At 36.8% G+C, this 25,605-nt stretch overlaps 3 protein-coding genes across 6 annotated transcripts; 2 read left to right on the top strand and 1 right to left on the bottom strand.

The window, feature by feature from the left end:
• Positions 1 to 83: 83 nt before the first annotated feature.
• On the bottom strand, positions 84 to 10,734 carry LOC109042501 (sin3 histone deacetylase corepressor complex component SDS3). Of its 4 annotated transcripts, XM_019059284.2 has the most exons (6): positions 10,525 to 10,663; positions 8,910 to 9,030; positions 7,971 to 8,294; positions 7,213 to 7,479; positions 5,950 to 6,102; positions 84 to 340 (listed from the first exon to the last, which is right to left on the bottom strand). In XM_019059284.2, exons 2-6 carry the CDS (start codon positions 8,973 to 8,975, stop codon positions 227 to 229), a joined length of 924 nt encoding a protein of 307 aa, XP_018914829.2. In that variant the 5' UTR covers positions 8,976 to 9,030; positions 10,525 to 10,663; the 3' UTR covers positions 84 to 226. The 4 variants fall into 4 exon arrangements, with proteins under 4 accessions (XP_018914829.2, XP_018914833.2, XP_072157496.1 ...); XM_019059288.2 differs by lacking the exon at positions 8,910 to 9,030 and having other exon boundaries at positions 10,525 to 10,734; XM_072301394.1 differs by lacking the exons at positions 84 to 340; positions 8,910 to 9,030 and adding an exon at positions 3,625 to 3,894 and having other exon boundaries at positions 10,525 to 10,734.
• Positions 10,735 to 10,785: 51 nt separating this feature from the next.
• Positions 10,786 to 12,504, top strand: LOC109042489 (TATA-box binding protein associated factor 11). The gene is made up of 2 exons (XM_072301396.1): positions 10,786 to 11,297; positions 12,387 to 12,504. Exons 1-2 carry the CDS (start codon positions 11,002 to 11,004, stop codon positions 12,487 to 12,489), a joined length of 399 nt encoding a protein of 132 aa, XP_072157497.1. The 5' UTR covers positions 10,786 to 11,001; the 3' UTR covers positions 12,490 to 12,504.
• An 8,807-nt stretch (positions 12,505 to 21,311) lies between these two features.
• On the top strand, positions 21,312 to 25,334 carry LOC140224786 (plexin-B-like). Its single transcript, XM_072301442.1, is given in 3 exon segments — positions 21,312 to 21,662; positions 23,973 to 24,555; positions 24,558 to 25,334. Coding segments are annotated over 2 exon segments (1,161 nt in total). The 5' UTR covers positions 21,312 to 21,662; positions 23,973 to 24,002; the 3' UTR covers positions 25,166 to 25,334.
• The last annotated feature ends 271 nt before the right edge of the window (positions 25,335 to 25,605 follow it).

The following is a 25,605-nucleotide window of genomic DNA, read 5'->3' as shown; positions in this document are numbered from 1 at the left end:
ACATTGAATTCTGTTGCTTGGTAAAAAATTCAACGGACTATGTAAGTACAAAATTAGTTAAAATGGAAATGTCTAAGACTGACTGAGACTGAGACTGTCTTTATTAACAGAGAGTGTTGAAATTCTTCATTATAGATTGGGTACACAGATCATGAATGTCAGATAGAAAATAGAAAAGAGAGTTTGAAAACACGTAGAAAAGTCGGCGGGATGACATGTGAGGATTCTAGCACTCTAGGTACTTGAGAAGATCGTGCTGTTGAAGTACCTTGCGCACAGCCCCGTTCCAGTCCTTATTGGCAGCTGGGCTTCGTGGGCTGGGATGCAGGATCTGGACTACCTGGAGACATTAAAAGTAGCTGCGTTAGCTTGAAATTTGCGATAAATGTAATCAAGAACTTGTTATGATTCGAGACATCAAAATCAAGATCTGTTCAAAGTTAAAACATCAATATCCAAAACTTATTTGAGATTGAGATATCAGTTAAATCTGCGAGAATGAAAACACACTGATTCAAAAATTAAAAAATGCCTAATTTTCATAATAGCCATTGAAGATAGCACATCTATGTCAACTTGAGCCTTGAAAGAGTCCCACTGTAGTTGTCTTTTGGCACCAAAAACTTTTTCTTGGACCAACTTCTTCACCTTCTGCGCAGTTTTTTGTATCTCTTGCACATCTTCATTTTTTCATTTTCGCTGATTCAATCTAGGATGGGGATTTTTACAGTGAAAGTTACTGCTATATAAAATGGTAGCCTCTTTGATTTCCTTGATAGTAAATCTTTCCTTTCGTGCGGATTAAATTTAAATAAAAACCAAAATTTAAAAAAAGCAACGTTACCACTAAAAACCGTTTGGAATGATTGACTGTGCAAAAAGAGACCTTAAAATCTCCAGCAAGAGATATTGGTATCATTCCTTGGGAACGCACAGACGTTCTGGCTTCAATAAAATAAACCGAAACAGGAATTGTGATGCTATGAAGTTATTACAGGGTTGCCACAGAATTTAGAAAATGAAATTTCTTGACATTTGACAAAATGCAGGATGGTTGTAAATCGCTGCTCCTAAACCTGAACATCCAACAATTGCTGATAGAAACGTCAAACACATTCTAAAAAGCAAATAAAGGTGATTTTATTATTTTCCCCCAGCACTTAAATCACTTTTCCTGACAGTGGCAATCCTGTTAATAGTTTAAAAAAAGTAGTTTTAATTGAAAAAATACTAAAAGATTTGTCTGGTTCGGTATAAAAAGTTGTCATTTGTAATACACTTTCACCCCTTGTCCTAATGTCCCATGGACAATCACCAACACTTTGACCGAAAACATAAAAAAATGGCAAATCTTTTATGGAAAAAGTGCAAAATAATATTACAAGGTACAAATTATCAAATCAACGCAATGAACAATCCACAAATATTTGTTTGCAACAATCTGAATTCTATACATGAATTTTCATGATGGTCGAAGAGGAAAAAAATAAAACCCCAAGTGATAAATGTAACATATCTTAGAATGTGCTCTCATTTTTAATCATTTGGTTACTCAGAAAGTACGAAGAAGGATAATAATTGATGAAAGAAACTTTAAAGCGTTCTGTTAAAGAGTTGAGGCAGATTTTGAGAAGATTTATTGAAGAGGGGTGGGGAAAGATGTTTGAAGACTGTCGGTAAAATAATTTCCAACAGATGGCTAACCGACTACTTTGAGGACTTCGACTAGTTTTTCTTAATGTTTTCTAAACTTGCTGGCACAGAAACGCAGGGGTAGAAGGCACCACAGAGCAAGAGATGATAATAATAATAATAAATACAAATAGGAGTTAGTGGCAATTTGTACCTTCAAAAGATTATCAAGGTATTTAAATAAGTGTAGTCAGCTCAAGTGTAAAAGCGCTTGGTTGACATATATTATTAAAAGTATATTATACATGAAACAGATAGAGTAAACCAAAAGCAGTAAAAAAACTCCATTTGAAGAAAACATTGAAGCAAGAAGCTCCTAAACGGTATGGGTAAAAAGTGCATCCAAAATAGTTCTACGGTGACCGTTACATTTATGGGTTGAAATACTATGCCGAGGCCCAAGAAGTAGCCTTATTTCGAGAATTTTCACATGTCTGTTCAAAATTCGTATCTAATAGTCGTATATCTTACTCAGGCTCAAACTGAATTGAAAAATGACAGAATAATTAGAAATTTACAGAGCATGTGAAAATAAAAACCGGATAAAAGTTGTTTCAGATCAAATTTTAGTTTTAGCTAAAAAATTATTGTCAGTTACAGGTGTGGATTATTGAAAATACTGTGAAATCGGAAAAATCTAGGTGAAAAATATTTTAGATATAAAATATAAGGGAAACTCGGGTGATAGTTCCTGCTTCTATTTACATTTTAAAGTTATTCTGCTTTTGCTGCAATACTTCCAACCGATTGGAAGTGCATCTTCATTTTCAGCTGTTAGCACAGGTTAGATAGGTCAGAACAGAGTAGCTCCGTTCGGTTAGTTAGATTTGACTGCAATCGTTGTATTAATTAGGTGCCGATTCGGTGGATGTACCAGTCTTAATATTAGAGAGAGGCAATTTAACAGGGGTTTACTTCGTTGACTTAATTAGGAAATATCTTTTGCTAAGCCAAAATGAAAAACGAGAAAATTCACTCTAGTTTTTAGTATCAGTGTTCGAAGGAGAGGCGTTAGCAAAAATGTCACAACAATAAACTTGCAAAAGATTGGTCTAAAGAAAAAAATTCTGTAAGAAAAGGGTGAATAACTAGAAAGCTGCCTAAAATATTCCTGCTGGGTAATATTTTGGAAGAAAAGAGAGAAAAAAAAAAAACCAAAATAAGAGAGAATGGATAAAATTAACAGAGAGCTACAACTCCATACAACAAACTCAAGGAAAGTTTAAGAACTCAAGGATTCGTGAAAATGCGTTTTTGTGGAGCAGTACAGTGGAAAGGAATAACTCACCTTCAGATTAAAAACAAAATGATTAGGCTGCTCTACGCTTGATGGATGCCTTCCCTCGAATAAGTTGAGACAAGCTGATTCGTACTTTTGTACTGTCAGAGACTTTCTTGACCCAAACGTAATCAGGCCCGATTGCAGTGATGACCGCTGAAAATTTAACCATGTTCCTGCCCTCGACAAAGACGGGTTGACCTCGGTGAAACCACTTTCGTTCAAACATTAGTTTCCCATCTTCTACTCGTGGTGTCAACTGGTGACCCTCACTTGCCTCAGGGTTCATTCCACTCAAGATGGTTTTCAGGTCTGACTCCACTTCTTTCTCCGCCAAACTATAGTTGATCTGAACTTGTGGAATTTTTGAGCGTTTGTCCAGCACAGGGATTGGATCGTGAGGGCGCCTGCGCAATTTGCGTGTCATTGTTGGCTTGGTTTCTGTTGGGTCTACTGTCAACTCTAACGAATAGCGTTCGGCTTCAATGACTTTGCGTTTCTCTTCGAGCTCAGAGATGAGCGACTCTTTCAATTCAATTTTCTTGTCTTTTAGTTCTTTGGCTACAAGTTTTTTCTCTTTGATATAATCTCGTTCTACGCATTCTAGAAGATACTCCTTCCAGATTTGATTGAGCCTTAGCCTTTCATCATAGTCTTTCTCAAGAATTTTTAATTCTTCATTATACTTGGGGTGGGCTCCTTCTTTTAGGAGCTCCAATTGGTTTTTCAAGTTTTGAAACTGTTCTTTATAGACTTCTTCCTTAATCTCTTTGTACTCAGAGCTTTGGCCAAAATCCGTTTCTGAGGCATCCTCTGTTGCTTCATCACTCTCCTCGAAGTCTCCATATTTTGGCTCCAACAAATCCTCTTCGACTTCATCATCGAATTCATTGTCCATGGTAGAAAAGGATTTCATAGACATTCTGAAATAAAATTTGGCTGTCAAGACATGGCAATCATGATTGAATCAACGAAATTTGTACTCCCTGACAGCTGATGTTTCCAGGGAATAGAATGAGAGGGTTAAAAGAAACTACAGAGACACCTTAAATTTTACAATAAAATTTAAGAAGATGCATTACAAAAAAACAAGGAGAACTCTAACAAGACGCTTTAAAGTTTCATTCATAAACTTTAGTTGTGCGAGAATAATGAGGATATGAAACCAATGATTATTTAAGATTATGAAAATCATTTAATCCAGGATGTGGATACACTTGCATGTATCCGAAATTTTCAGCATTGTAAAAATTAAAAAATTTAACCGAATTTTAAGTTGAAGACTTCGTTTTTATTGGTCACAAAATGTTACATATTTATCAGAAATTCCTGCTACTTGATAGATCCTCTTTAGAGAAACTTCTTTGTGGGAAGTTTCAGCAAGCCAGCAAAAATCGCTGTTATTTTAAGGTCTTGAGTTATTCGGAACAAATTAAAGAACAAGCTTCGCAATTTTTCTCAATTTCTGGAATTTAGTATGGTGAATATGCAATTGGTCAAACATAAATGCTCATTTTTCAGCCTAATGTCACTTCATTTGATGTTTAGTAAGAGAATTCGCAGAAAAGATTGTCGGTCAATTCAAAAGGTTGAGGGATTTACAGTTTCAGGGATTAAAATTTTTTTAACTAGGTACAAGGTGAGTGTTATTGTAATGCAGACATACATGTGCATTTTTTCGGCAATATTGTACGAGCAAATGGACACCATAAAGGCAAGCGCTGAGGCATGAGGTCTGACTTCTTTGTATCTTTCATGAAGATAATAGCAGCATTATTATTGAGCAACTGTACCAGCTTATATGCAAAAGTTTTTTGAAAAGTTGAATAAGTTGGCAGCTATCATGTTCGCTGGGGGTTTTTGGGGTACTTCTGAAAGGTTCTGATTCCATAACGCAGTATATTTTTTGCGTGACTTCATAACAGCATGACATTCAGTTTTACAATGCTGGTTTGAAACCTTTTTCCAGTTGTCTCAGAATTGCATTACTTCAGTTGAGAAGGTTTCATCTTGTTTTCAGTTGATGAGCACAGTAAACAAAGCTTGACAATAAAATCGAGCAGATCAGTGTTTGAATCTGGTCAGTATCTTTAGGAGTCATCGTTGTCAGCATGTTAGAAATTTAGAAGGCAAAGTGGTTTTTCCTTTATTGTGGAGAAATTAAGATTATCGTTACAGTATTGCTCGGAATGTTAGAAATCGTTTAATTGTCGCTACTCACTCTGTCTGTTAGTTCTCTGTGATGAGCAGATATTGCAGAGATCTTAGCTAAAGATTATTGGGGCGCTATATTCCATCCCTATATAAGACTTCAATAATTTCTTCCGCTTCCTAGTTCCTGACTATTTTTGCGTTTCCCTCATTTCAAAATTTTCGAATCCCTTAACATTCCTGATATTCAAATCAAACTTCAACATAGATTTATTCCCTTATAATTAGTTTTATTTATGCCAAACACTACTTGCGAAATTCCCAGACTTCACCAACAAATCGCTTCATTTTTCAGACTGCCAGAAAACTCTGTGGTAATATGACAATGAGATTTGATAGGATATTTATAGACATCCTGAGCAAAATTGTGTTTCTCTGGTACCAACCATTTAAAACATCATAAATTTGAATCAAGGCTTAACAGAACATTACTTTGAAACCAAGAAAACTAGTTCTGAGCGAAGATTTACACTGGCCCATATCCATCAGCTAGGCTTAAACCTATCTCAACGAGTCTGTAATTACAGAACTTGTGTAATAATACCCTGCCCTGAACAACATCGCCTGAGGGTGAAGAAAAGGATCTTCCTGGCGCCAATAAATTTTAGGTCTTACGACCAGTCCTCTGCCTGAGATAGATACACCCTCAAAAAAAGTATTTTCGATTCTTTAGGTGGTAGATTAAATGTATTGAATTAAAGAGTGGAACACACAGCAAAGCCTGAAAAGATAACGACATGGCATTAAAAATATTTAGGTGTTATTACCTTGACGTTGGGAACCTTGAATTGTTTGATGGCAGCGTCTGACCTTTTCTTAGCAAAGGCACCGATGGCGACGATAGTATCCACTTCAAACAACTTTAGAACTTTTGATAAAATTTCATCTCCTACTTTATCAATCAGTGCCTGTGCCCCTTTCTGTTGGCATAAAAACGAAAATCTGTCAATTAAGATAGGTGTACTTGATAAACATAAGGCGTGCAGAGTGCAAGCCTTCCAAGCCTTGAGAACTCGTTCAGAAATAGGAAGGCTGTGAATAATGGAAAAGTCCGCTTACATGGGCATGAGAATCAAAATTTTCTTTTAAAATGTGGCAATTCAAGAGAGAGTAATTAAAGTAGAGAGAAAAGTCATCACATTGACAGTTTAGAGTGAAGAGGAATTGTTAAAATGGGAAGGCTAGGAACTTTCAGCATTGGCATCCTTGAAGATATAAAAATAGAAGCTGAAAGATGAGAGATTCAAACTCAGATCGAAACTTGGTAAATACCTTGGTATCTATGTTTTTTAAACCAACTGGACGGTTGACCAACTATCAACTTTAGAAAACGACGGTCTTAAGGCCTTATGCCAGTATTCATTGCTACTATAAAGCCATCAGGATTGAGGTCCTTTGTCGACAAACACAGGATGCCTGCATGAGGACTCAGACTCCCAGGTGCCTGCTGATGGAGGTAAATACACTCACAATGGGCTTCAACTACAGCCGCAGATTACCGATTTCAGTCTTCCCAGAAAATCTTGTTTTCCAGAAACTGCATTTATCTCCTTGGCTCATCACATTATAAGTCATCTCTGGGCCTACCTGGGCTATTCCTGAGAATTATTAATTACCTTAATGCAACCAGATCCTGACTTCAAGGTATCCTTAATGCATGAGAGAATGTTGCGGTTCAGACCAGGCTTTGATTCTATTCAGTGAAGCTTTACCTGCCTTGAGATAAAAAAAAAAGTCTCATTGAAGCAGGACCATTAGTAGACCTGATCTCGTACTCCTGCAGAGAAGGCCTCCACATATAGACTCTCTGACTTGAGATTGCTAGTGCCCTTGAGGTTTCCTGCTCACAATTCCTGGATATAACTGCTATTTGAATTGAGAGGGGGGGGGGGGGGGGGCTGGGAACTTCATGCGTTTTTGTTCCCTTGTAAATGCGAAATTTTAAAGTAAAAAAGAATTTTGAATGTTAGAAAATGAAACCATGAATATGAAAATAGCTCATTTGAGACGAAGGGAATTTCACAACTTACATTCAATTCAACTGGTGTAATATTTCTGCCTGCAGATGTGATGAAACTCAATGGAAAGTAGTTGTAAACAATGGCATTTTTGAAGAATACATCTGGATCTCCGCCACTTAACTCCTTAGCTAGACCCCAAAATCGCTTTCCGCTTGGTTCGCTTCTGGAGCAGTTGAGTCCAGTAACCGGGAGCTTTGGGTGCGACCTTTTTGGTTGCTGCACAGGTCCGCGGATACCAAGAAAATCTCTTACAGCAGGAATTTCTCCGAATGGAACCTTAAAAAACAATGAAACATGTTAGTAATTAGTCTAAAGGCACAAAAATTTTCATTCGGCTGGATGCATGAAATTACTACGACTTGTAAGATAGTACAAGGAAAAATGTCATCTGACCATGTGCATTTTGACCTAATATCTGATTATACTGTCAGGGAAGGTACAATGAAGAGGGATCTATTGTAGCGTTTACTTCTGACTAAAGGGATAGGTGAAAATCAGAAGCCACATTTTTCTCGGATCCTTTGAATATCAAGTGCTTGATGAAAATTTGGCGCATAAATATTTACAAATAATTCATACTGAATGTGAAACTACAGCTTTAGAGAGGCATCTGATCGATTGTCATAGTACTCAAGTCAGGGTAATGACACGCAGCTTTTCAGCACTTAAGCAGCAGTGCCCACCCATATGATCTAACTCCTTGTGTCATCTGTCTTGTACGGAAAAAGTCGTGAGGAAAAGAACAAAAATAGAGGTTTTCGGCTTACCCCAGTTTGGGTCATGCCATGGGGCCCAGGATTCATTCCCAAAAACAGAATCTTCTTCGGGCCTTGGCAAAACCTCTGAACATATTGAGCGTGCAACTCAGCGGCGTAATCTAATGGGTTGTAGGTGTAAGCGACATTTTTATCATGCTTAAAATCTGTCCCAGAGGTGAGTATCTTTTCCACAAGCTCATTTTCTAGGGCAATCAGTTTTTCAGCATAATCAAATTCCAGTTTCGACTTTTTAGAGTCGTTCTCAAGCCCATTCTTTTCTCCAATCTTTCGCTTTGTTGAAGCCATGATAGAGTTTGGATGGAGTATCTGAGCCTAAAACAAAATAATAATAAATAAATCAGTATATGGCTGGGCTGGATTATCTATTCCACTAAACTGATTCATAATAACTCTTCACAAACTCTCTTTCCTGACCTACATTCACTTTACGATTAGAAAAGCCCTCTTTGAGTATGAGGACAGCTGAAGCAAGCATAGCAATAAAAGCTCAGACACTCCCTTGAGGGCAAGAATAAAGGATGAAAAATCTTAATGGAATTCAGTTGGTTACTTGCTCAAGTAATGAGTCCAGCAAACTCAGTTTTTCTTGTAGTAGTAGTAGTAGTAATAATAATAATAATAATAATAATAATAATAAAAAAACCTTAGATACAAAAGTAACCTTAGAGATATGGATCCTGTTATGTAATCTTGCAGACGTTTTGCAAAATTGAACTGAAATAAGTAGTTTCTTGGACTTGTACTGATTCCTTTACACTAGTTAAAGTATATTGAACTAAAGTGTCAAGCGAACAAGGCATCTCTTCAGTTCCAAAAAAGTAAAATGGAAGTAGGTCTATTAAAAAACTGCTAATGAATGCCTATTCCTTTCACTTGACCATCGCCATGTTCAGATGATATCTTGTCACTTCTTGGGGAACCACTTACCGCAGTGGGTGAAAGCAGAAATTTTCTAACTACAAGGAGCATAACATGGAATGGCTGGTAAATCATAAAAACAGTGAACCAAAGAAAAATGCTACATGGCCAGACCAGAGAGAATGAAATTCTGAAAATAGTCAAAAGAAAAGTTCTCTTACTCAAGGTATGATAGTTATCATAAAAGCAAAGCCCAGATTACTTGTTCCAACCACAGATGATACTTTCATACTGGGTAATTAGGAGTAAGAGTAAAAATAAACAACTGAAGGAAGATGTAAACACGGAACTAGAGAGGAGTATTCAGCAAGAGCACTCCGGTTAGGCAAGGTACACTCTACTACAGGTATGGACGTGGACAAACGGAATTTTAGAAAGTAGTCGTAACGCGTAGATTTGACAGCACCCAATGGTACAACTGCGACACCATATTGACAACTTGTTTCCTTTCTGTTCTGAGAGTGGGTCTCGTCAATATCGTGTTATTTTTACTTATTCTCAGTTAAGTTTTTCGTAATTTTGAGTTTTATCAATTTTGTATGTTCATCTGATAACTTATTGAAGCGACCAGATCTACTGGAACCTCATTTTGAACTGCGCAGCAAAGGCGGCACAACTTGCGATGTCACTTGATGGCCTATATTCTTAGCGCTGCCACTTCAGCACCCCATTTGTCCATTCCTGTAGTAGAGAGTACCTTGTCGTTACGATGTGAATGCGATGAAAAGAAGCGGAGGCATCGTATGTTGAGACAAAAGTCAAGTATTGCTTAGGTCACCACTCATCAGTGGTGCAATCTGACTGCATGTATTAATCTGTTGAGGGATGCTGGTTCAGAGGTATTTAGAGATTGATATTTGTCTCAACATACGATGCTTCCGCTCTAACTAGGGTAAATAGAGCAACGCTGTCAGATCTGAATGCCAACAGTGCAGGTTGTGGATTATAAATGGCTACCTTTTGACAGTTATTGAAAAATGGATAGAGCATTTTTCTTGCAATACAAACTAAAGACATGCACGTTACGAACCTCCATGTGAACACTGTCACAACATGCGGTTGACTGAAAACCTGTTCAAAACAATTCGTATTGAGAGGCCAGTAGTATCTTGAAATCCTCATCAGAATGGTGTAAGAACGTTAGACCCTGATAAAAATGGGAATAGAGGAGAATTCCCCGTCCTGAACCGCCCTCTTACATGTATTTACATAAACGGTAAGATTCGCTTCAAAATGGCGTTCATATGAGTGCGCTCTATGAAGAGTCAAATAAGTGTGGATGAGAAGTCAGAGTTTGTGGGTATTGTCTTACATCAATGCCTAATAAATCCATGTTCCGTTGTTCACATTGAGAGGTGCGCATCGAAAGTGCTGACGTGAACGAAGCTAACGGCTATCCCAAACTACGCTGAGCATTCAGCCTGATGATGCATTGAATATTAAAGGAGAAGTTTACAAGTTTAAGAGCCGACGAAAAAGGCCTTTGGTGAAGAGCAGACGGATCATGATCAAGGATGGGAGCCAGGAGCCAGGTCGAGGGGATGATCGTCGCATAACGTGCGCGAGATACGGAAAAGTTAGATGGAATTAAGAGGTTCCAACGAAGGAAAAATTAGGTACTTACAATCAGAAATTGGTCGTGAGAGTCGGCTGCGTTATTTGCTCCTGAAACGCGAAGAAGAGTTTCCAAAAATTCGGCGGCGGAACAAAGAATAAATCTCTTGTGTTGACGAAGAGTTCGAGGCTTTGGCGGGATGCTGGAGGGGGGAGGGGTGGGACGCGGCGATGCCGTCCTCCATCTTGTTACGTCACCGACCATTTTTTTTAAGGACGAACATAACCTAAAATTGCAAAAAAACAACACAACAAATCAAAATCCTAATCTACTGCAGCCAGAAAAACAAAAGTAGTGTGAATAGTCCATTGTAGAATTCTTGATTTTAATCCCAAGAAGTTTGTTGAAAAATTATCAAGTGTAGTTGACTTCAATACATGTGTTTTGTGATTTCAATCATCGTTAATCCATTTCCAGTTCTGTTGTACACTTGTTCGGTTTTCTTCGTCAGAGTATCCGTCGACATCGGCAATACAATAAGTTGACATGGATCCACTAGAGAGTTCCATGTTCATGAAGCATGAAGAATCAATGCACTCAGAAGAATCGAACTCAATCGACATTGAAGATTTTGCAGATAATCAAGTTAAAGATGAAAAGTCAGAAGAAGTTGAACTGGACTTTGGAGAGTTAGACTGTTTAAACAGTGACAAAAACTACCCACCAACGCTTGACTCCCACATGACAGATATTTTAAACGCTCCTAGTTCTTCTAAACCTTTGAAAAGAGGAGAGCACAAAAGCAAAAAAGAGCTTGAAGAAGAAGAAAGAGAGAAAATGCAGTAAGTTAACACAGTGGCATTACTTTAAATGTTGCTTATCATACTTTTTTTTTATTATGCTTCCATTAGTCTCATGACGATTGAACCTAATGATAATAGCCACTGGAATATTCAGCCAAATGTTTTCATCCCAGGAAGTTGTAAGTAAAATGAGGGGATGGGAGGATTTGCCTGTTCTCTAATTTTTTCTCGGGACAGCCTGGAATAAGTCGATCACACCATGTACATTTTGTTGTCGTATTAAACCACTATATTTTAAAACCTGTCAACTGTCTTTTGGGAGTCTTTTTTAAGAGAAGGGAAAAAAATACATTAACTTCTGAGAAGCTGGAGGTCTTACATTTATTTTCTAAAGGAATCCTAAAATTCACAAAACGTTTGGAAGATATGGCAATGAAGGGTCACAATTCTGTAAGATTCATCAGAACGGCCAAAAATGAAAGCTGTCAAGTGCAATTGAATAGGCAGTCCAACTTTTTATCCACATATTTAGCATCTCACTAATGAGACCATTTTTAATTCTATCTCCCTGTAATACCGCAACTCTACCCCAGGAATTGAAGGCTAGCCACTTATCTACGTAAAATATTTAAGGTGATTTGATGGACGCCATGTTTTGTGTCAGAACGGCATGCGATATATCGCATCAATTGGTTCCATTTTTTCAGCTTCTCGTCATTTTTCTCCAATTTTGAGATCGCAATTCTATTGTCAGGAGACTAAAGCACTCACTTACCAATTTTAAGGAAGAAATTCAACGTAATAAAGGCGTGGTTTTTTTAGAGAGAAAATATCGCATTCGATACTGATATCGAAACTGCACTCGAATGCGATATTTTCTTTCATAAAAAACCACGCCTTTATTACATTGAATTTGTTCCTTAAAATTGGTAAGTGAGTGCTTTAGTCTCCTGACAATAGAATTGCGATCTCAAAATTGGAGAAAAATGACGAGAAGCTGAAAAAATGGAACCAATTGATGCGATATATCGCATGCCGTTCTGACACAAAATCTGGCGTCCATTGAATCACCTTAAGTGGATTTGTGTATCTCATGATCATTTTTAAGCCTAACTGTTTTCATTTCAGAGTCCTTGTTTCAAACTTTACGGAAGAGCAATTGGATAGGTATGAAATGTACAGGAGATCTGCCTTCCCAAAAGCAGCCATCAAAAGGGTGAGTATTGAGTAATTTTCCTCAAAACAAACTTCAATTATCCCTTTGAAGATACAATAAGTCCTAGAATTTTTTTATTTTTTTCCATCAGAATCATCAACAGAGCTGAGGAATTGCTTTTAAGCATTCATTTTTTTTCTCTCTTTTTTTTCAGAAATGATTCTAAAGATTTCAACCTTTGACCATCAATAGATGATCATGAATATTTTTGTAAAAAAAAAAAAACTGTCCAAATGAGTTTTTAAGGACAAATACTATTTATGTTTCATCCGTTACCCTTTTTTTGGTATAAAAAATGAGAAATATATCAATAACAAAATGGATTTAGTCACAGCTGTGTAATTCAGTTAAGATTTTGTTTATAGTTACAAGTTTATATAAATGATTTTAAGAGCCTAAAACTCCAAGAAGAGCAGCTGCAAAAGCAGATTTATTATCGGTTTTAAATTTCTTCCGTTCCATGAGTTTTATCAAATTACTCTCTTATTTATTTACAAGATTTATTAGATTATTTGAGATTCTATGTGTTTCATTTTCATTTGTTACAGAACAAATCATTTTCCAGCTTCAAGAAGCACTTTCACAAAAAGATGTAGAGCTTAATGAACTTGGAGAGAAATACAAGAAATATACAGAGAAAGCGAAAACTGTCATGAAAAGTTTGGATCCCAGGCCTCTATCAAGCATAGAATTAAATGAAATCCGAAACAAATTAACTGAGAGTGAGAGGCTACTGGAAGAAAGAGATGTAAGTTTTACGGACTTTGATTTTCTGGGTCTTTGAACGCTGACAAATTTAATTATTTGAATTTTAACTAATTTCTGAACAAGGCTCTCTTTCATCTGAATGAGAATAGTTAAGATGGGTCGCACTCACACCTTTTCCATATTGATAATTGTAAAAGCTTATTTTTCCAGAAATTCGGCCCTACCCTGGCTCTTGAGGTAGTGAAAATCATAAACTCACCAGAAAACAAAAATGAAGGAAAGATCATCATGCTGTCCTCTAATGCTCTCAATGAAGCAATCAAATGAGACTTTTTTCAGCATATTTCCATAAAAATTCTTGGGTTAATAATCAATATATGTAATCTCATGGTTTTTGTGACTTTGAAAAGTAATTGAAAAATGCTTGATTTTGAATTTTCTTTCAAAGCCTAGAAAGTGATTGAATTTTACCCCTCCCTACTTGTCAGTGATAAATGCTCATTGTATGTACAGAGTTAATTCTAATAGAAGGAAGTTGAAGTAAAAAAATAGATAAAGTTCTAAGGTTCAAAATCATGATACTGAGATAAAACTGCCTGTTGAGCTAAGATTTACGGAAAAAGGTTTTGAATTGTGCTCAAAAATTTCTTAATAAATGCTTGATTTTTTCTTCTGGAGAATGCAGAATTTCAAATTCTACTTTTTTTGTTCAGAATAACGTGGATATTTTCTGTCGGTTTATTTTTGTAACCTGAAATTCAACATGCTTTTTTTCATAAATAATTAAACTTTTGTTTAGTTCATCGTCCATGTAAAGCCTCTCAGTAAAATATGCCTTCCTATGCTATTTTTTGTGCATGGCGGCAAATTCTTACAGCATACCTGTCAAAAAAATTCAAATTGAATTCAGTGCCCCAAAAAAAACCATATTTTCAGTCCATAAAACATCATTTGACCCTCATTTCCAGCTTCCTTCCTCTTTATCTGAGAGATGATTAGACTTTTTATTTTGAGGGGGTTGCAAGGCACCCAGCTCGATCCCGGAGGATCTGTCATCTACAAAAGTTGAGCATCATTGGGGAATTCCCCCTTTTTTTATAAAAAATGAAAAATTTTTATATTATTAATTTTAATTTTCTATTTTTGCAGAAAAAAATTCTTCGCATGGAAAGTGAAATGAATTTGATGTCAACAGCATATCATCACATGGTAATATTTTTTTTATAAGTACAGTTTATCTTAAGGTATGAATCGTCAGATGAGGCATTTTCTACTCTCCTGGAAAAAAGTGTCATGTCCACGAGATGGCAAGATATTAAATTGGCAAAAGTTTCTTCCTTTCTCCTGGAAAGAAATTTATATCGCTAGCTGGGTGATTCTTAAATGGTCCATCCGCTCAAGCAAATTCTCCGAATTCCCTTTCCTCTGTTTTTTCAAATCAAAGATTTAATCAAACCCTCTGTTCCTTTAAGTAAAAGAGAAACACAAGTCACCCCCAAAGAATTCAACGGTTCCAAGGGATGTAAACAGCTCGATGGAGGGTGTGGTAAAGCAGAATTTAGTTGGAACTTGGGCTGCTAAAGTGTTGGAAACACCGCAAATGACAGTGCCAGGCTTGTAGACTTGATGATGCATCTTGTGCGTCGCTTACCTTGACATCGCTCATAGTGCAACTTAAGTGCTACCCCTTCATGTAATAAAATTATGATTGAAATAAGAACATTGAGACTAGGAGTAGCCAGTAGCCCTCTTCAGGAAGACAATCGCACTTTTCAGAAATCATCTTTACGCATCTTTCGCATCATTCCTATCAATTACTTATTTTCTTTTGCATTTAACCTCCCAGCATTTTTGACTCACAATCAGAGACAATTTAACATCAAAAAGAAAGAACAGATAATCAATGGTGTGTTCATTTTGAATCATTTTAATCAGATTTTTTGAAAATTTGCCTCTGGAAACCGCAAACTATTTTTCATAATTTTCCTCTGCTGTTTCTATATATTACTTACTTACCCTACTCTTACAATAACTCCGGTATACCGTATTTGCATATTAACACACTGTAGTTGCATACAGGAATCTGCTCTGGTGATATTACCTTTCATCTAAAAACTACTCCCCCCCTTTTCCCCTTTCAAATTGTCAATTTTCTTTGTTTTGCTCCAGGAAGACTCTGACTTTACCCCAAAAAATACTTTTTTGAGGTTGACTCTGACTTTTCAAAAGAAGTTGATAAATTTTGTATGCCAAATGAGCAAATTTTTTTAAACTTCTGTTATTTATTGGCTTCAACAAAAAAAGTCTGAAAAGAACTCTCCTGTGTCACGAATGCTCTCAGAAAATTCATGAAATTTGATAGCATCGGATGACACATTTTATGCAAACTAATCTTGCATTGTAAGACTCTGGACCTGCATTTATTAAAATTTTATTTTGAGTTTTCTGGAGTCAGCCATTTTCATCATTTTAGTGGACCAAGAAAAAAAAAGAGAAAAAAATGAAGAAAAAATGGAAAATTTAGTACGGTCATCGTATCCACACTGTGCTCGGAACAATATTTTCTTTTTTCATTTTACAAGGGCAAATGAATTTCAAAGGATTTTCATCAACAAAAAAGAAACAAACAACAACAACAACTTTAGCGCTTTACTTGAGAATTCTTCATATCTTTCAGAATTTATCAATTAATTCCTCAGAGGATGTATAGTTTTGACTTTGAAAAACATTATAAAACAAACACGAGGCACCGAAACAAACTTTGAATGTTATGATTACATCGCTATTTGGATAATGGTAACCAGTATTTTGTGTTAAAGTATTTTTATTCTTTGTATTTCAGATGCAATCAAGACAGCGTGAAAATGTTGAGCAACGCACAGCATACTGGAATAGTAATCCATCCTCATTTTTGAGCCGCATGCGAACTCCGTCAGGACGAAGGAACATTCAAACCTTGAACTCCAAATGAAACTCATCGAGCAATAATTACTAGAGCATTGAATCTCACCTTTCTCTTCTTGCCTGTGCCCTAAACATAGTTTGAAATGTGTCAATTATAATTAAATGTCCAGTGCTGTGAACTATTTGTCTCTCGTTAAGTGTTCGTAGCTCAATTCAGTTTTCATTGAGCATCCATGGTGTGAAAATGTGGGCAAATTGTTGCTGTTGCAGCCAAGGTTCACAATTATAATTTATTAAGCTTTTAAATATTTTGTTAAATACTCTATTGTTACTTTTACCCATGTTAAAATAATGTCTTTCATGTTGGCATGCTGTTAAAGAAGTTATCTAGCGTCGGCTGGACTGGCGTGCTAAGCTAGTATTGATTTCATTATTGAATGATGTTTGATAATTGATTCTCACGGTTTACACCTTTTTTATCGCATGGTGGGCTTTTTCCTCATTTCTTCCAACTTTAGAGAGTGGGAAGATAGTCGATTGTGCAATCAAGTAACTAACAAGAAAATCATGGAAAGAAGATAATTGTAGAAGAAACTTACCCCAGCATTAGCAATTTTCAATCGTTCCTCGCTTTCAGGAAAAAAAATCCACATTGCAATTTTAAGATTCACAATTTTTTTTTCTTGCAAAGACAGAAATTGGTATACTTCATACAATTGTCCTCAAATCACGAATTTTAGTCACAACTGATTGTGAGAGCCATCAATACTTAGTAAGTAATGTATTACAACTGTTACTGTAAACCAAATGTCTATTTGAACTTTCTTTGTTTTCTGAGGTACTTTTATAAGTAAGAAACCTAGAAAAGAATTAATGAACTAGCATATTATATTTATATAATTTAATTGTATGTTTGTACAAAGTATTTACCAAAACTAAGACATTTCGTAGGAAAGAACTTAAACCAAAGCACTGAAGCCTTTTTTTTGGGTAAAATATATTTTTATGTAATCAAAATTCTCCAACCACTGATTTCAACATTGGTCTGAAAAGTTTACTGAAACATCAATATGAAAATTGTATGATAAATATCTCAAGATGATTCATGAGTCTGGTTCTTTGTGATAATGAAGTGCTCTGTAATTTCAGTCAAAACTTCGTTTGTAAGTTTATACAGCAGATACGAATATTTAAGTTTGCTTCTTTCAACTGTTCTAAGTTTTCCACCCCGGGTAACCTTAATGTGCAACTGCATTTACATGCAGGTATGAAGTTCCCCGGCAAATTACAGAATATTATAGAAACTGCAGACGTCTGAACCAATGACATATTTTTTAACTTGATTTTTTTTTTCGCTATTCAAGCTTTCAAAGCGTCATTCTTTTCAGGTGCAAGGGGGCAAATGGTTGTCAGCCAAAATGGTAAACCTGGCCCTTTTCACATGTAAAGACCCTCTGTAAGAGAGCTTTTTTACCATCGAGTTTTCTCTCTAGCTGTTGTTAGCACATAGTGGAAGCATTTCGTAGGTTCGTTGTCTCAATGTATTTGTTTACTATGTGCTGATATTTATGAATATTGTTAAATATTATTTGTGCTCAAAGAGACTGATCAAAAATTTCTTTGAAAGTGTGAAATCAAGGGAGCAAGACTAGACTAACTTTTTGGCTTTGCTTGAATAGTTTGAATTTTACAACTGAGGGAGCAGGAGTGCCGCTGTCACTTTCTCACAACATTTTAACTCTTTACCGTTTAAGAGGAGAGTTTTTACAACTAGAATATTTGCATTACTATTATAATGAGAAGCAGATGTATGTCTCCATATACTTGACCAAAAAAAATCATATCAGAACTTTTTTTATCAGTTTTACTTACGCAATCAGCAAATGCCCTTGTATACTAATCATCTACCGTTCTTACCCTTTTGTATTACTTCTTTGATCTGATTTAATTATATCATTTTAATTTAATGTTTATAGCGGTAGAAACATTCACCTCTGGTACCATCAGTCTCTTGATCTGTCGATTTTTATTTATTTGTAAATCACAAAGTCTCTAATGATGGAATTGTTTTCTAACATTTTCTGGGAAATTTAGTTCACTTTCAATGTGCCTTAGACTGTTGTAAATTGCCGTCTCTTAGCCACATGTTTGCTCATGACACCTGCTAGAGCTCTCGCATACCATCCTATGGGGAAAGAGTTTCTACAGGTGTAATTTAAAGAAATAACTGGTCACAATTAACTCCTTAGAGTCTTTGTGTTTTGAGCTTTGTCCCCCAGGTTTAAAATCTAATCAAGCCACATGTTCACAATTTAATAATGTTGCTGGCAATATCTGGCCAGTGTGAGGAAAAGATATCAAATTGTATTTGATGAGAGGCAAACAACTATTTCAGAAAATCGAAGGCCTATTAATAGCTAGAGAATTTGATTTTTATTGAAAATTGTGACATTTTTTTGCAATGAGCAAATTTTTTGTTTCCAAAAAAAAAAAATTGTTCCCTTCTTTCCCCAATGTTAACTAAGCGTTGCCATTTTTGCAGTCAGAATCAGTCCTGCCTAGTGTCTGGATGATTGCTAATTATTGAATTATTTAATTTCAGAGGAACCAAGAAGTATTATAAAATACATGAGTCTCCGAAGGCCTGTTCCTTGTTTCCTGTGTCTCAAAACCCATTATAATGTTTTTTCCCTGTACCAAGTCATTACTTAATGTATATAATTCTAATCTGAAGAGATTATCTTTGGATGCACAAATAGAAATTTTCTCAAGTTTTTAGAAAAGATAACAATCCCTATTTTCTTCAAAAAAGTAAAATTTAACAAGTAATTTGTAAAATTTCTTCATACCTTGATGCATGTTATTATCGTTTCATGATTGATCTTGAATATTTTAGGTAAATACCTTATGAATTTGTTGCAATATTTGTATTTTAGGTACAGTTAATTTTTGTAATTGTTTTTATTCTTAACTAAAATTTTAAGTATCTGAAAAGAGTGTATAATAAAATAACCTATTTTTTATTTTTGTGATTCTTAATTTTCCTCAATCTTGAAGAATAACATCGACAATTGACATAATTTGTATGTGTACATATTGGGGGTTTTCCCTGTGTTCAAATCATTGAGAAGCCCTCATTGTTGTCTCTCTTGTTTCCTGTCAAAATTTTATTTCGAATGTGATGTTTTACAACAATTAAATTTCATCATGTATTCTTTAAACTGGAAGTTTTTATTTAGGCGCTAATTTTCTGAAAAAACTTCACTGATATTTCTTTTTTCGTCTTTTTTTAATCAAGAGAAGTTACAAACCTTTTTGTAGTTTCAACGAATTGTTACAAGCAGCCGTGCAGGATGGTTTAGAGTCAAACGCTGAACTAAATAGGTGCTAGACACTAAAAAGCTCGCTCTCACAGCTTATTCCAGCTCCAAACCAATTTTGGGTGATGGTGTGTCAACTGACAATTCTAGCCTGAACGTCTACAAGAACTGCTTGGTCTTGAAGTTTTCAGTCAGATTCATGAGACACAATATCATTGCCAGTGATGTAGCCAAAAACAAAAGGGACAAACGCCATTTTTCATGGTTTTCAGGAATTTGTCAATCCAACCGCACGAGGGAAATTTTTATCATGGACACATGAAACATTTCTGACTATGCCTCTGACTACTGATGTTCTTTTCCAAATGAAGAGCAGAAATTCAAAAGCTGTTTTTCAAGCCATTACCTTGGTAGCAACAAATGTCCCAGAACTTTTGAAAAACTTGTTAATTTGAAAAGATAAGTTAGAAAGACTGTGAAATATCACGAAGATGAAAACTCTAGTTTAGGTATTTTTGTAAGTCAAATTTAACCATAAGTTCATAGAAAAAGTACTGAGAAACTCTTGAAAGATTTAAGTAATCACTGTAGATTTTTAAAAATTCATCTAAGTGTTTAAAAAACGTCGAAAATAACTTTTAAGAATCTATCGCACCTAGTTCTTTGAGGAATTTTTTTCGTAGATTTTACCTGACGATAGCATTTCTAAAAAATATTGTAAAATTGTAATTTTGCGTGTTTTTCAAGAATTTTTGAAAAGTTCCCTCCCTAAGTCACTGCCCAAGGTGTTGCTGATTTTGTGCAACCCGTTCTTATCTTATTGAACAGGAATCAAGGGGCCCAAAAAAAAATAGTTATTGTTATGAGTAAAATTCAGTTAAAAGTTTAGTAGGAATTTCCCAGAGAAAAGTACACGAAGCAAGGGCATTTAGGTTCTATTATACCTTGAGAGGAGTAGCATGTTAGGTGCACAATCCTAGCAACTCCTGATGATGTTTACCAATAAGTTTTGAATCTCCACTCTTCATGATGCCATATATGATGTGGGGGGGGGGACTGGGGGAGGGGGTTGAGGCAGCATGAGTCTCCTCTCTTTCTCATTTCTGTTTTTTTTTTTACTTTTATGGGAATCTTCCCAGAATTTCATTAAGCTCGGAGCTGCGCTCGACAGGTTTTTGCACAGTTTCAAGGTGAAGGCTCGGAAGGGAGGGAGGGGGGAGGGGCAGCTCGTATAGGTAAGCGAGTAAGGATATCGAAACCCTTTTCCTTTTTCCCCCTCTTTGCGTTGGAGTCCTTTTTACTCCAGACCGCCGCGCCGAAAACTCTATCCTACCTAATAAGAAAGCATTCCTTTTTCTTGTTATCGGATCACAAAAGAAAAAAGGGTCTCCGCCTTTTTATCTCCTGGCGCCAGACCCGTTTCTCTGGACCCCCTGCCCCCTCCCACGCGGAGAGACCGGTACTCATATCTTACGGCAGCCCTGTTGCCAATTTTTCGCGCTACAATTTTTGCAGTCGGAAGAATTTTTGCAACTTTGGAGAACGCTGATGTTACTTCATATTTGAAAAATTTCCAAATTACGTATCGAAAATTTCTGAGTTACCTACCTGCTAAGGTAGGCGAAAATAAGGGGTGAAAAAACAGAAAGGGCGGGAGCCGGCATTATTTTACACCGTCTGAGTGTGGAATTGGCTCATAAGTTTAGATGCCTTCAGTATTTTACTTTGATGGTTGGTCAAATAAGTAAAAAACGATCCGAAAATAAAATTCGCAGGCGAAGCTTCCGCATCAAAATTGCATTGTGCATCTGGGAAGAATGAGGAGCAGCGGGAATTCGTAATTATCTCGGGTGAGTTATGTGGCGATAGGGGAGGGATGCGAGCGGGGAGGGGGTAAACTGTTGAACCTTGGCTCAGCCATGTTTGATATTTTCAGTCTCGATTGGTTTTCCTGAGCGCGGGCGGCGTTTGTGCGTTCTCGACCTATTCGCTATGGATTCTTAGCAGACATCTGTTTTTACCTCTACCGTTAAATTGTGTCAGTGTTTGGTTCCGCGTCTCTAGTTTTTTAATAAAGGAAAATCGTGCGTGTAAGAAGGAAGTATTAACGAATTTCGGTCGCGTAAACAAGTGGTTTTTATTCATTTGAGTGTTCTGTTGTTGTTCGCCGAGCAATGGCGCCTGCCGATGTGTACGGATTTGAACATCTCCTGAGCTGAGATGACTGGCGTCTGTCTGACTTTTAATTTTTACTAGGTAAGCGACTTGTTCATTCCAGGTCGATTCTTTTAGTTTTGACGTAGCTCCTGTCTCGTTTCCGTCTTGAAAACTATGTCCGACCCAGTTTTTGTTTGCCTCTGTTCAGGGTGTTTCACCGAGATCGGGAGGTAGCTTTTTCGGTGTTTTCTGCCCGAATTCATGTTCATTAATTAGCAATTAGTTCCCTGTTTCGCGCCTCCTTCTGTTCTATGTGTTTTCTCCCGATTTGAATCTTGTAAGCCTGCAGACTTTACATAGCATTACACCTCGATAAAGGCTGTCTAGGCGTGAATGGGCCGAGTTCATGACCCATGCTAAGGTTATGATACCATTGAACATCTTGCAAACCCCCTGAAATTTCATTGAATCGGTATCCGCCCGTAAACGAGTAAAACGATTCGAAATAGTCATGTTTGGACTTCTCGTTTCGTCATCTTTAATGTTCAGGCTTTTCCGTTCCATGTAAAGAGAACTGTCAATATCATGCACCCAGTTTGTTAGTGGGTTGCAGCTCCTCCCGTTGCTCAGGTTCTTGTATTCCGCATTCTCAAATGTGAATAGTCATATTTTGTTGCTTCTCTCTTCTAATCAAGGTGTAAAATTCATCCCTCATGATTATAAACTTATAAAGATCAGAGTGGATAACATTGAAAGGACGAGCTTTTGGACCTCTGTAGTCATCTGCTAGTACATACCCGTGTGAGCCACAAAATGATCAAGTGTTTTAACCAGCAAGATTTCAATATATATTCACATCAAAGTGTTTTTGACGTCTCCGTTGCTAACTTCTATCAGCTCAGCACATTTGTAGGTCTGTCAAAAATTTGTTTTTTGTATTTAATAAGAGTCTGCGCTTAAGAGATTTTCAACGTAGAATTTGTTGATGCAATTGATTTTCCCTTTTTTTATTGTCAGGTAAATTTTGAGTAAGCGCCTTGTCTTCATGGCCATATTGCCTCCAAAACAGTTGATGAAGTATGCTCTTAACTTGATCTTTTCAGTATGTGGCAGGTTTTCAATTGTTTTTCAACTCAGATTAACGCAACATTTTGTATCTGGAGGACTGGTGTCTAGCATTTATTTTCTACTCCCAGGCGTTGGACCTGATCAGAAGTGTTTTTTTAAGTATCCTCTCAGTACAGACTTTTTCCCAGCTCTGCATATGTTCAACATTATTGGGCTCCCTCAATTTCTGTAGCATACAGTGCTTGTTAGCTTTTCGTAGGATTACACTTGCTTCTTTTTGACTTTCTGTGTGAGTTGTTCAATTCAAAATCATTACAATTAAGAAATTGAATGTAATCATACCGTATGTTAGTTGATGATTTATTTCTATTACAAGAGTTTTCAAGATGTAAACAAAGCCGAGCCTAGCACAGGCTGGTCCTAATGCCAAAATTCAGAAATGAAACTATCCACTGATATCAATGAAATTGAATATTATAATGACAACTAATTGCAGAAGTTGGCAGTTGTTTCGTTTTCATTGTCACAACTCACAAGCAGTAGACCAATTTCCATACTTGCACTCGTCAGCATATTTGTGCACAATCAACCTATGAACGGTATCTGATGTTGCCATGTAGTAGCTCGCCTATGGAAACTGGAGGTCAATTGTATTTTACAACTCTCCTTACTTTAATTACTCTTGTAATAAGTTAATGAAAAAACTTGGCAATTGCATCGGATGTATTACATTACTCCTCTCTAAGTACATTACTCCTCTCATTCACAGTATGCTTATTTAGTTAAAGAGGGAATAATCAGTCTTGCCTCAGTGTCAGTTTGCACTGACTCATAGTTGCCTTCAATGTCCCCCCCCCCTATTAATGTACCCGATTAGTAAATGATAATCTGAATGATAAGAGGCCGTTCTCCTATGAGAAAAACTTGTCCTCAGTTTTTTCAATCTCTTCCTTATTTTTGCTTTTTTGAAAAAAGGTAGACTTACGCATATTTGATTTCATTCAGTGCTGTATAGTATCAATGACTTAATGCGAACAATGTGTAACTCCTGTGCAATGTTTAAAAATCTCTGATTTGCGTCTTCATGGCAGATTCATCAAATATTTTCTTGCAATTTTGGGTGATTTTTTTAGAATGAGTGCAGAAACCCAACAGAAAGAAAAGAAATTGTTCGCAAGTTTTTCTTCATAATAATGAAACCTGGGTGGAGACTTACCCACAATTTAGTAACCTGATGTACGCAAACGCATTTCTAGACTTAAACTATCAATATGCTTAAATAATCTTGTCAATAATTGCCCCAATTTTAATCTCATCTTCTTTTTCCTTCATCTGTTTCAGTTGAGGGTATGATGTGACAGAATTGGTGTCATGTCTTGCCGTGTGAGGCAACTGTTGACGTGGGTGGCTGTCAGTTTCCTGTCTCTAGCCGGAGCCAACATCGTTCGGACATACAATGAAACAGAAAGCATCCTTAATCACCTAGTCATTGATAAAAATACTGGTCGCATCTATGTTGGAGGAGTCAATAAGTTAATTCAGCTATCATCTGACCTTCATCCTGTTGCAACTGCTGTCACCGGACCCTTTGAAGATTCTCCAGAATGTTCAACTCTCAACTGCCCCTCTGGAGCTGTGAAAAAGCTCACCAACAACTACAACAAAGCCCTCGTCATAGATTACACCAAAACAAAATTAATAGCTTGTGGAAGCTTGTTCCAAGGTAGTTGTTCCGTACGTAGTATGGAGAACATCTCAGAAGTATATGAAGATGTCAAGGAAGCAGTTGTGGCCAACAATGCCAAGGCTTCAACTGTTGCATTCATCGCTCCAGGCCCGAAAAACTCCCAAGGTGCACATGTCATGTATGTGGGAGTCACTTTCACAGGGGATTCGCCCTACCGTTCAGAGGTTCCAGCCGTGGCATCCGAAGTCTAGAATCTGGGAAGATGTTCACCATTGCTGAATCCATGGTAACAACTGGAACAAGGATGTTTGTCAACACCCTAGCAAGAGAGCGCTTCATCATTAACTATGTGTACGGTTTCAGTTCAGAAGGTTTCAGTTACTTTTTGACGACACAAATGAAATCGAGTAGTTCGCCTCCGTATATTTCGAAGCTTGTGCGGGTTTGTCATGACGATTCAAGTTATTACTCATACACGGAAATCCCGTTAGTTTGTACATCAAGTGAAGGGAAGCATTATAATCTTGTGCAAGCTGCATATGTTGGAAAGTCCGGTTCAGTGTTGGCGGGTAACTTAGGGATTACGCAGCAAGATGATGTGTTGTACGGTGTGTTTTCGGAAAGTGTAACCAAAGAGGGAGAAGGTGCAAATAAACCGAGTGACCAAAGTGCGTTGTGTTTCTACTCGCTGAAGAGTATTCGCCGGAAGTTCATGAGCAACATAAAGCATTGCTTTAGTGGACAAGGAGATCGTGGTTTGGACTTCATCTCTACAAGCCTTCCCTGCGTACCAACGGTATGTTCCTCTTTTCCCGTTTTTAAATTTTTTTCTTGTTTGTCTTTGTAATTCCATTCTTTCTATTAACACACTGCAATCTTGTAGTCGATTCACTAAAGTGTCAAAGAAGACCACCTTATTGATATTCATCCCCTACACGTGGCATCGGCTGAGCAGCCGTACAAAGAAGGTAACTTCAAGAAAATAACATAGAAACACACACCCCAATAGTTCACATGCTTTTCTACGCATTTACAATAGGAGATTCTGTTGCTTGAAAAACACAGTCAAAAACGTAATCTTCCGCGTTAGAGCCGCATCATTCACTGCGGTTGTACCAGCAATGTATATGAATTGTGGAAAAGCCAATTGGACCACATTTTGCAATAACAGATAACCATATCTGGCTCATCCATAAAAGCAATTATCTGCTATGGGGAACTAATAGCACTTCAGCTGTTGTGTACCTTTTTGCAAAGTGTGCAGCTTTCAATCAGAACCAATTTCCC

The sequence above is a fragment of the Bemisia tabaci genome, chromosome 6 (assembly GCF_918797505.1).
Source record: "Bemisia tabaci chromosome 6, PGI_BMITA_v3".
NCBI lineage: Eukaryota > Metazoa > Arthropoda > Insecta > Hemiptera > Aleyrodidae > Bemisia > Bemisia tabaci.
Note: the sequence above shows the minus strand (reverse complement) of the source record. Positions and strands in the feature narration are given on the sequence as shown.

What these genes read in the sequence shown, in the direction of transcription:
- LOC109042501 (XM_019059288.2), bottom strand. Translation starts at nt 10,719, where the DNA reads ATGGTCGGTGACGTAACAAGATGGAGGACGGCATCGCCGCGTCCCACC. An exon ending in ATGGCATGACCCAAACTGGG is followed by an intron (nt 7,480 to 7,970) that starts GTAAGCCGAAAA and finishes TTGTTTTTTAAG; the next exon opens with GTTCCATTCGGAGAAATTCC. An exon ending in TTACACCAGTTGAATTGAAT is followed by an intron (nt 6,103 to 7,212) that starts GTAAGTTGTGAA and finishes TTATGCCAACAG; the next exon opens with AAAGGGGCACAGGCACTGAT.
- LOC109042489 (XM_072301396.1), top strand. Translation starts at nt 11,002, where the DNA reads ATGGATCCACTAGAGAGTTCCATGTTCATGAAGCATGAAGAATCAATG. An exon ending in GAAGAAAGAGAGAAAATGCA is followed by an intron (nt 11,298 to 12,386) that starts GTAAGTTAACAC and finishes TTTTCATTTCAG; the next exon opens with AGTCCTTGTTTCAAACTTTA.